We start from the raw sequence: 12,362 nt of genomic DNA, 5'->3' as shown, positions 1-12,362 counted from the left end.
ATTAAAATATTTTTTAACTACTACTTTTATGCCTTATCTTATCTAAAACAAATACCAATAGTTATCTTTATCGCCTGAATATAAACTGTGACGTTATCTAGGAAAACAGTAAAGATAATAAAACCAATAATATTCAAGTAAATTCAAGAAAACTGTTTATTCTAAAATATTAGAGATAGTTCTTTATTTATTTTATTTATACAAAAAAATATAGCAAGACAAAGAATGGATTGTCTTAATTATGTCCCTTAATGAGGTGTAATTTTTCTGAAATAATAACCACAACAATTGATGGTTTTGCATGATAACAGCTCAACTTCTCAGGTTTCATTTTTTGTTGTTTGAAAAATAACAATAATATAACGATGCCTTCATATTCACCAATTATGATTTTGTGTGATTTTTTAGTTTAAAAAAATCCACCCTTTCCCAAAAAAGGAAAATGTTCTAAAAAAGATGAAAAATATTCTAAATAATAAGTTCTAAAAACGTTTTGATGATTTGGTGTGTAACACCTAATCAAAAGAATGAAATTCAGATATTAGGGATACAAACTGAAGCCCACCATTTTGCAAAAGAAGACATTAATAGAAAAGAGAGGTTTAAAATTACACAATTCCTCATCGTTACATTGTTACATATATTTAAATGAGTAAACATGGCTAGTTTTGAGACAACAAGCACAATATACGAAGATTTTTGATTATAATTATAAAAAACTGAACTAAAACACGTACTTTTTTAAAATTAATTTCATTTTACATTAGATATGTTTAGTGCAATCTTAATTTGCAAATTAATTACTACTACTTCTGTTGTAGACTATAAAAGTTCGTGTGGTCTGATTCGCTTCAATCTTTTGATTTACTGCATGTTGTCCACTAACTATATTGCTTCCACGTTGCTGTAAGTTAGCAAGCTTACTTCATGTTTTAAGGCGAAATATTGGACCACTATGCTGTACTATCACTAAGAAAACATAAAGCTCTACTTCAAGATTTAATATTTACTATTTTTTATTAGCGTTTCTAAGTCTCAAAATATAAATAGCATTCCTCTAATAAAAATATCATCACTGTTATTAATATTTCCATATTTTTAATATTCCTCCTCATTAGTCGAAGTATTTTTACATTCTACAGTTTAATCTGGCGTTTCGTAGAAACCGACATGAAAAGAACATCGAACGCCTCGTTCACAACAAAAAAATCGTCAATTTTAAACGGTCTAAACAGAAGCAGCACCTTGAAATGTTTTCCATCTCTTCGGCTATAATGTTAAATAATTTCGTCGTGCTTTCTCGAATATTTCGCCTAATTATCATAGACGGTTCTCTTCATTGTTCTGTCGGTATTGTTTGGTGCTCTGTAGACGATTTAAGACGGTAAGTCTTAGATTCATTTTACGCCATTCTAATCGCTTTAATTGAAGTTGTCATATCATTAATGCGTCATATCAAAAAACGGATTGTGACAGTTCTTCTGGTAAGTAAGCTGTCGTTTCGTAAGAGGTTTTATAGTAATGATGATGTTAATTCGTTCAACAGTATAAAAAATTCATTATATTTAAACCAAGGAACAAAAAACCGATAGATGTTAATGCAAACCGGATAATTAACTCGTTAGCTGTAGATATTTTTAAGGATATAAAAAAATTAATTTTGACGAAAAGTTGCATGTTTAAATAATCAATAAAAAATGTATTCAATTAATAAGTTGCTTTACAAAATATATAATAAATAATATTCAAATGTTTTGCAAAAAATTCTTCACAAATTGATTTTAAATTGTGATATTATGTAGAATATTATGCAGATTTCTCTATTTACTATATTCCTTCTATTCTAACCATAGTTCTAATTAATTTATTACTCGGGTTGTGTTGTACTTATATCAATACACAAGCAAGACAAGTGCGGAAATACATCAATATGTATTTCCCAAATTTAAATGAAATTAAATTACTTAAGTTAAAGTTAATAGTAACACTTATGGACTATGCAGGTTCGTGTTGTTTGGTTTTGTTCACTTATCTAACTTCCTGGGTGTTGTCCTGTAGCCTCCACGTTGCTGTGATTTAGTGATATTTAGTATTTCATATATATTTTTTATTATTTAATTAATAAATTGTCACTAGTCGTTTCTGTCTAACCTACAATTTGTCTTTATGATAACTTAAATCTAGGTATATAACTAGGAGGACCCATCGGCCCTATCTCAATCTCTGGTGAAATAATGCTTATACATGTCATTGCTGTATTTTTTAATATAGCAACCTCACTACACAACACAAGATCAGATGGTTTGATCCTTTTGAGTCTGTGTCCTGTTCTGGTGGTATCCAAAAGCTGCAATATTTCAATATTCTCATGAGAGTGGAGTCTTCCGTTGCAATTATCTTAATTTTTTGACTGACTGTGGGTATCTGAAGGTCTCGATGTAGGTAATCAGTCCTATAGTATTTGGGTGCACTCTCAGGACTTTGTTCTGAAAAATTTGTGTTTTATTTATGTTACTCTTTGCAGAACATCACGATCATTGAACTCCATATGTCCATATAGGTTTCAGTATTTGCTTATACAATAGCAATTTATTATGCATTGATAATTGCGATTTTCTTCCAATTAACCAGTACATTTTCCTATATTTCAATTCCAGTTCTTTTCTTTTATCTCTATATGTTCCTTCCAGCGAAGTTTTGCATCAAGATTCATTTCGAGATATTTAACGTTGTTGCCATATGGAATGATATGGTATTATTTAATGTTATTGGTGCTTGTACGGTCTGTTTATAGGTGAACTGCACATGTACAGATTTACTTTTATTAATTCTTATTTTCTAAGCTTGTGTGAAATTATTTATATTGTCACTTGCCTGTTGTAATTTTCGTGAGGCTTCTTCACTATTGTATCCGTTACTAATCGTAGTATCATTAGCAAATGTAGCCATCGTAATATTCTCCATTTGTGGTAAATCACAAGTGTAGAGTAGATAAAGCTTTGGTCCCAGTACACCCCCTTGTGGTACACCTACTTTAGCTTCTTTTATGGTAAAGTAAGCTTCCTCTTGTTTGACTCTAAACATTCTGGTTGTAATGTATGATTTTAATAGTTCGGTGTGTTGTTTCGGTAGAATTTTCTGTAGTTTATTAACAAGGCCTTCATACCAAACCTTATCGAAGGCTTGTGCTACATCTAAGAATATAGCTGAGCATACTTTTTTACTTTCGTAGGCTCTTTCAATAACATCTGTTATTCTGTGAACCTGGTCAATTGTTGCATGCTTGTTAATAAACTCAAACTGATCTGTTGGTATCCGGTTTTTTCTCTGTATATTTCATATATTAAAAAAAAATTTCATTTGATTATGAAGTCACCCTGTAGTTCGTGGTTGGATATGTAGCGAGTAAGCATTAGTAATTAATCGAAAAACTTTATTTTGGTACCGTTGGATTTGATGTCTGAGTCAAAATAGGCCTTATAATTGATTGATGAACTAATCTCTATGATTTTAGGTACAGTTGTGAGCATCTTCTGACTAACAAGTATAGTTATTTGGTTTTGAGTAGCCGAAACATCGACTGAAAATAGTCGAAAAAGTCGATAGTCAAAAAACTAGCAACACAGTTCGGCAACAAAAAACACAGCTCGGCTGTTTATTTTCTATTTGTAATGTCAGACGAAGATGTACGAATTCTTTTCTGTATAAATTGTGAGAGAGGAAAAGACGGAGACGGCTTGGAGCAGTTTTGTAGATCTGTACAAAGGAATCGAATAATAACCCTATAAATATTTTATCGTATTTTGTGTATGCACATAACATATACCTAACCATAAAAAAACTAATTCATGCCATATCTAAAAATGATCGCACAGTAACTGCCAGAGCCTTTTTAAATAGAATAAATGCGTCATGTATTATTGAACGGAAATGATTTTAATCACTATTCAAAAATATAATCATGTTCAGCTTTTCTCCCATGATGCGATTTCTTTGATTGTTAATAATTTAGCTAGATTTTGAAAAAAATCGTTTTAAAGGGATAGATGTTGCGGGTATAGCAGAATATTTTAATTGATATAATTCGAGTAATATAATTTTATGAGCTTGCCAAAAATCTAATGTTCTCCAATTTTTCTAAACACCCAATAATTGGCATTTTCCAATACTGCTTAATTTGTGAAGTTGTTGTAGTACCTGGTGTAATTATTTCTTTCAACTACCTAGTTTTTTTATATCAAAATGTCTTCATACATTCTTCGTCAGTATTAGTGTCTTGAATTTCGAGTTGTAGTACTGTATTTGTATTTTTTGAAGTTAGAATGGAAAATATCTATTTTTTGTGATCATTTATTGTATGGCCTCAGCATTATTTGTAAGACCAAATACTGATTTATTGAATCGAGGATCTAAAAGCATTGTCCTTTATATTGATGACATTTAATTGCAGATAGCAGAACTTCAGGATTCTCTTACAAAATATTCACAAATCATAGAATGTTTCGCTGAATGCATCATTTTATTGAACAGTTATAAAATAATAAGAATAGATTGTAAAAAATATTTATCTGTCTTACCTGCTGATAAAATAAATCTTAACCAAAAACTGTCAGGACCATAATCATTTTCTTGTATTTTTTAATAGCCAAGAAAATAAACTATTGAATATACATTTTTATGCAGAGATAACATTTCAAACCATTACAAGCTAAAACAAAAAGTAACTTGTATATAAATGTTTCAATAATTACACAGAAAAAATATTCGAAAACAACTGAATCATTTGATCTGAATTAACTACTTATATTAAGATATACAAAAGGATCATTGGGAACAACTGATATAAAAATAGAGTTTAAATTGTTTTTATGACAAAATCCACAAGTTTGTCATCTAACGGCTAGTAATGCATATAATGATGTGACATGTTGAAAAAAACACCATATGTCTATCTTTATTCAGATTATATCAAAACCACCATGTGGGTAAAATACAATAAAACCATCCAAACTAAAATTAAGTGATTGTTACATTTGTATTTGTTAAAATATTTTATTTATGACTCTATTATAGTTTTTTTATCAACAAAAACAAATAATTTACTTATAAATTGGACTCGCCAGTTTTACCTTATTTAAATTATAATTTAATATTTAAATAATATTTCGATATTAGTAACCTTTATTGTTGAATGAACATTCGAACTATGGTAAAGGTCGCTGTTACTTCTATAAATGTTACTGTTTTCTTTTGTTCATAATGTTATACGAATATAACAACTATTCAGAACTCCCAATTACATCTATTGTTAATGAACTTAAAATTGAACATATTGTAATAGTACTACATGACATGACCAAGTGATGTTTTCATAGTCAAGGTTTCGCTTATGTACAATAATGTTATTGTTATAAACAGTTTTTAAATGAACACTTTTTGTTTTACACTCTACATGTTCTTAACTATTATGTAATTATAGCCCTTAATATTATAGCTCAAGAACCTCTTGGATTTTTTAGCAATTTAACGCGCTAGTTAAGGTAGACTCCAAACCATATTTTTAGTTACTTTTTAACAATTAAAGTAGTTTTTACTAATTAAAATAATTTACTTTAAAAAACTAAAAACATATTTGCCAGAGCTATGTTTCACAACGTGAAAACTTATAATTATTAATAATTTAATTAAACCAGAGAATTAACCAAATCTAAATTAATATTAACTGTTTAATATTAACTGTTTGGGTTCGGCACCGACTTTAAAGTAGTCAGTTGGTAGTAGCTAAAACAATATCATAAATTCATAAATAGGTTTAGGTAGATATTAAGCTAAATTTTGTGTATATAGTAGAATATAAAATACGTGTAGTGAATAGGTTAAATAAGATTTTTGTTTATTTTTATTTAGTTATTACAACGATTATAATGTTCATATTTTACTTTAAATAATTTTTCATATTTTACTTTTTTTGTGTGTTAAAAATCTAAGTTTGATTATTTTTTAATTATTATTGAGTTCCTTATTTATTTTTTGAAGACGGTTCAATTTTTTTTTGTTAAAAATATTTTATCTGTATGTGTAATTTCGTTAATTTCGTCGTATTGGGAACAAAAAGGCAGCTGAAGGTCATTGAATGTTGTATGAAGCTTGTGGCAACCATACTCCATCGATTTTAACATGTGATTCTGGACAGCCAAAAAAAGTTGAAGACGAAGATTTGAAAGCATTACTCGATTAAACCATCAATGGGGATCACTATCGATGAAAGTTGATGCATTAGAGTCGAATACTGCGCGAAAACGGCCGGAATGAGAACAAAAACACAACAATGCTATTGTTCAGCATGACAACGTTCGACTACATGCTACAAAAGCAGTGAAAACATACTTAAAATAGAAAGTTCTACACCATCCGCCATATTTTCCAGACTTTGCTCATTTTGACTACTATTTGTTTCGACATACGAGTGGTAACCTGTCTGAACAGCGCTTCATTTCTTCTGAAAATAACATCAAACAGGTCGATTTGTAGATAGTCTCAAAAGGTGGGAAAAAGTAGCGGCTATCGATGGAAAAAACTTTGAATAAAAACATTGTACCGATTTTTCACAAGAAATCAATAATATAATATTCGGATTTTAACATTTATATACAGAACTGTACTTTAAAATAAAGATATATACATAAAATATGTTGATATATAAATTTATATTTAACTAAAAAAAGATCATTTTGGTTACAGATGACATATCTATGGTTTTTTAAAATAATTATTACTCCATCCAAATTAAGAAATTAAGTAGTCCCTTTAGAATAATATTTCAAGGGTCATCAGCAGAATGCATAAAGTTAAACAAATAAAAATCGATTACAAAATGTACCCAAAACACAACAAATAAATAAGGTCCGACTTAAACGTGTGACGTTGTCCGACCACTACTAAATCATATTACCATCTTTAAAACTCTCCAACATCCAAATAAAGCTGGCGAGGATATGTTGCAACGCGAGCCAGATGTTAGACCTTCTAAAGAAACGCGTTTAAGATAAATTAAACCATTATCGCAATTGGTTCGTGTCCAACTATTCGACATTTGATGGAATGTAAATTGTTTGAAAACATTCGGTCTTCAATATGGTATCGAACGATGTTCTAGCTATCGATCTGTTAGATACTAGAATGTTATTACTTGAGAGTATGCTGTGGCATTATAAAGTTGCACTTTGCTATCATAGAGATACTACGATATATCGATATTTTTTCAAAAAAGTTAAATATATTTTTTAAACATTATAAACAAAACCACTTATATATAATATACTAGCGACCCGCACCGGCTTCGCACGGGTGCAATGCTGATACTAAATTAAATACACTACAGAAAAAATATGAACGTTGTATATAAAAACATAGCGGCCCGCTCCGACTTTGCACGGGCATAAAATATATATGCCTATGTCACTCAATGAAAACATGACTAAAATCGATCCAGTATTTTTGGTTCATTCATTACTGCCCTTGGCCTGCACGCATTAAATTTGGAGTAAAACAATTCCTCTTCCCCTATACTTACTATGAAGATTTCCTGCTATCTTTGGAATATCTAAATTCATACAATTTTTATTACATTACACATTTTTAAACGCAAATTTTAAAAATTTGTAATATCTACGAAAATACTTGTTTAATTTACATGCTGTAAGGAACCATATTGATCTATATTAATTGCACACTGTATTTAAGGTACTTAATTCGATAAGGATTAATGCCGTATTGCTTAAAATAGCTTCGTAAATAAGCCATTTTCTCACGTAAAAAGTAAACAATAAAAATGGTTAATGTGGGTTATCCCTAAAAGATAAACATATACCATCCCGGACTTTTTTGTAGACCTTTTTATGGTGTACAATACTGTAGTACATTAATTTGATCTAACTCGTAGGGTTAGGCAGCGTTTTGCTAATTGCTAAATAAGCCTAAAAAAATAGGTTAATTTACGACATCACGTTAGAAACCTCTAAAATTAGCAATGTTGCCTTAGTATATTATGCATGTATTATACATATAAACCTTCCTCTTGAATCACTCTATCTATTGAAAAAAACCGCATCAAAATCCGTTGCGTAGTTTTAAAGATTTAAGTGCACATAGGGATATAGGGACAGAAAAGGCGACTTTGTTTTATACTATGTAGTGATTATATATATATATATATATATATATATATATATATATATATATATATATATATATATATATATATATCTTTTTTTTTTTTTTCTCAGTCGCCGACGACAGCCTTAGTTCGAACAATATTGATTTCTATTACTCTGTATACCCGCGCGCCAACATTTGAGAATTTTTATTAACAATTAAGTTAACATAAGATAACAATAATCTCTGATTTCAATCCAATCTCATGCATTTGGTTGCTCTCTGTCAAGTGTTCATATTTTAGGTCACCCATCATATTGATATTCCACGGTCCCTAGTAGCGTTTCTTCACTTATCTTATGTCTTGATAAAATCGTTATTCTTGTTCTTAACTTACATCACCCAAGTTTTCAGGAAATAATTCAAGATGGCCTTATAAAAACGCGACTACAAGGCTCACCATATAACCCCGAGTTTTAAAATTTATCAGTTATGTTAGCTGTAATAAGTTTATAGTTAATAACTCGTACATTATCACAAATGTACCACAGAAAAATGCATCGGGACCAATTATTTATCTACTTTACACATGTGATATCCCACATATAGAAAATATCACCATAGTTACATTTGTTGATGATACTGCGAGGCGTGCTGTTGGAGACAACAGCAAAGGAGCATCCTAACCAAGATTTGGACAATAAAAAAAAGTTAACCAAACCAAATCGGTGCACTTTCAATTTATTTATAATCAAACTTCAAATAAAACAAGTATAATGAATAACATTGTCATCACATATAGCAACAACTTCAAGTGCCTTGCGATAAACCTCAATGCAATACTTCGTTAGAAACACATTAAAAAGAAAATAAAAAAACTGGAATTGAAATATATATAAAGTCCTAAGAGGCGTCGTAGATACTATAGCAATGATTACCTACACCAAGACCTTCAAATATTTTCTGCTACTTAGGAAATCAAGAGAATGGTAGAGTGATATGACATACTCCATTCTCATGATAATACCGAAGTATTGCAGCTCGTGCAAAACATCCGAGCAACACAGAAGTGTATTTCACAGAAAAGACAACAGTGTTAATAGGTGAGAATTACTGCTATAGAGACTAAGTAAGAAAGAGTTCTAGATTTATACCTAGTGTTTAAGTTACTTTAAAACAAGTCGTAGGTTAACATAATGTAAAAAACATAAATTGAATTATTCTTAATTCTCACATCAGAAAATATTCTACATTCAAATATTAAATTGTTCGTTTCAACCTGACTTATTTCCTCTCTGCTTTGGTTATCAAGCATCTACGACTTATGTAACAATATAAATATTTATGTTTAACAAACAATGTCTTTGAACGTTCGTCTTATGGACGACTGCGAAACGATTTGCAGAATCCGGAACGTCAATACGAAAGCGAAAAAGTGAAATGAGCTGTACTTACTTTATTGACAGCCTTTTCAAGAATAAGGAAGGAATCAGTAGCGGCAGCTGGTGAACCACAGGGAGGGCTCCGAGGTAGACCTTCGTCATCTTCGCTCGTGTCTCCCCGTCCTCGTCTTAACTGAAGCCTAGAGCTCAGCTCAGTCTGAAAAGAAATTGCTCGGTGTACTAATGTCTCTAGCTCTAAATTTTTTCGCACTACTCGGTATTATGCATATGTAAGGAAAAGGTATTTCGGATTTTTAGCTACTGAAACCGCAAATATCTGAATAGCAGGAAAACTGAGCATGGAATCACAAATCTGGTAAAAGTTAATGTAAAGTCAGGGAATAAGGATAACAGAAAAGCAGATGGCCAGCAAAAATTGAGAGTGATTGGCTCGGAAGATTTGCCCGACTAGCGTTTGTTCTTGTTACTGCAAAACTCTTTTAACAGAGTAAATCTGGCTTCAAGAGACTTTGTTAGGAGTTAAAAGTCATTTGGTTTAGTATTTCGCCCAGGAATGTTAAAAGTGCTACAGTGTAAAAATAGTAAAAAGTTAACGATCAAAACAATACATATAGTGTTTCCAATAACACAGCCAATCCACGTCAGAGGTCGAATGTACTGCGAAATTCGATTTGCAAAAACGTAAATTTGTCTTAAAGTCCGAGCGGAATTTTCCTTCTCAATTTACTAATTAACCTGCTGTATGTCGGAACATGTAACCGATTTGTGTTGGTACTGGTCGACACTATTGTCATATGTCTGCAAAATTATTCAAAATATTAATTATATTAATTAAAGGCTATAAATCGACAAACGTTTTCTTAGATGTTTTATACTTGTTACTGGTTTGTGTTGGTTTTTTACTATTTATTTTGTTGCTTAAAACTTGTGATTACTCTGTTTGATGGCTATATTGGAAATATTTTTAAGGTATTGCAGCTGCACTTAATACTAATATAAGCATTGATAGCAGATGAATAGAAAGAGTGGCATAATACAGAGCGGATGTTATTGTGGTATGCTCCATTCAATTACATTTTACATTAAAAACAGTGAGTTTCCGAGAAAACTGTAATTCCGGGAAGCATCCGTAGAAAATGTAAAGATAAATCATTAAGGGATGTAAGCCATCCCTTCAAACATTGTAAAAAGAAGCATTGTCAATAATAACACCCTCGGTTAGGACGGAGTTTATCATAATAATAGACGAAGAAATTGACAAATGGTGTACAAACAAACAAGTGTTAGATTAGAAATTAACAATTTCGAAATTGAACTAAATTGTGATTCCAATAGCGAAAGTGACAATGACCGAATGAAGATTTTTTGTGGTCCTATTGAGCAAAAAGAAAACTAAAGATTAGTATATAATAAAGGTTAACTATAGAAAGTCGTATTATAGAGTGTGCGTATGCAACGTGGAACAAAAGTCCCGCTACCATTTTGATTGCCTATAACTTTGCTCGAAGAAAAATTCAGTAAGTTTGGTTTTCATAAAAAGCTTATTTGGTCTTTACATTTTTTATTTCGCTATAATTGAAAAATTATATCGGCAAAATGTTGACCGCGATCGCTATGCAACTTTCGGCTTTTTTTAATGCATTTTTCATGACATCCTGCAACATCTGAGAATGAATTTCTACAATTTCGTGAATATTATCTTTAAGATGTTGAGTCGTTTGGGGCTTATTCACGTAAACTTTTGATTTTAAAAAAACCCATAAGAAAAAGTCTGGTGCTGTTAAAGCCGGAGATCTGACTGGCCATGCTAAATCGCCACTTCGCGAAATTAGTTTTTGTGGAGAAACGTCATTCAATAATTGAATTGTTGATCGAACTGTGTGTGGTGTGGCCTCATCTTGCTGAAACCACATCCTCTAGTCCTTGCTCTTCTATTTCAGGCGAAAAAAAATTCGAATCATGTCTTGGTACCGTTCAGCAGTAAAAGTAACTGCGACACCTTGGTCATTTTCAAAAATATAGCGACCAATGACCAGCATGAATACCACATCATACAGTTGTTTTTAGTGGATGCTGATGATATTTAGTGATGTTTAATGAATTAATTGAGGATTCTGTGTCCCCCAAAACCGACTCTTGTGAGGCACTGGACGATTAGAACATTATTGACGCAATTTATGCTGAGTGGTAATAATGGAATTATTATTTTCAATAAATATGGTCACTAATTCTGCTCGTTCTGGTGACGTATATTTATCCAGAATAAAATTTGGACGTCTACACAACACAATGGTTAAAACGAAACTTAAACGTCGCATAACCAAGATGACACGCAATCACGTTATATATGTGTGTACTTATTTTATGTTATATTATAAAGGTACACAAGTTGTAACAGAACAAAGTATAACATAAACACGAACGAAAAAAGAACTTATAATATAATAATATATAATATAATAAACAATATTACACTTTATTTAATTATTAATAGACTAATTTAATATAGACATAGTAATACAATTTATAGAAATGTTATAGACAAATTAAAAAAAAAATATAGAAAAGGTATATTTTTTTCTCTGTATTTTATTTATCACCATAAAATCCATAATTGGTTTTATTAATCTAGTTTCTTCCAAAATCAACATTTAATATGAGTAACCCGACAGTCATCTACATCCTTAAAGTACATTTCATTCGCTTCCTTAGCATCAACCTTGATTCCGTCTGGTTGGAAAATAATTCGTGGACGGGAAAGTCGGTGATTCAGAGCAAACTACACATACAATTTGTGTCAGTGGT

The 12,362-nt window shown here is 30.8% G+C and overlaps 1 protein-coding gene across 20 annotated transcripts in view; it reads right to left on the bottom strand.

The window, feature by feature from the left end:
* LOC143191377 (uncharacterized) overlaps window positions 1-12,362 on the bottom strand; it is a 181,484-nt gene that overhangs the window by 55,881 nt on the left and 113,241 nt on the right. For 18 of the 20 annotated variants that reach the window (XM_076396376.1, XM_076396386.1, XM_076396392.1 and 15 more), the window contains one exon: window positions 9,610-9,753. The exons of the other annotated variants lie outside the window; for them this stretch is intronic. In XM_076396376.1, coding sequence (XP_076252491.1) covers window positions 9,610-9,753 — 144 coding nt within the window. The remainder of the gene's footprint in view (window positions 1-9,609; window positions 9,754-12,362) is intronic. 20 annotated transcript variants of the gene reach the window in all.

This window comes from Rhynchophorus ferrugineus, unplaced genomic scaffold (assembly GCF_030347505.1).
Source record: "Rhynchophorus ferrugineus isolate W39M unplaced genomic scaffold, kcgeb_rfMv2 rfM2, whole genome shotgun sequence".
Classification (NCBI taxonomy): Eukaryota; Metazoa; Arthropoda; class Insecta; order Coleoptera; family Curculionidae; genus Rhynchophorus; species Rhynchophorus ferrugineus.
Note: the sequence above shows the minus strand (reverse complement) of the source record. Positions and strands in the feature narration are given on the sequence as shown.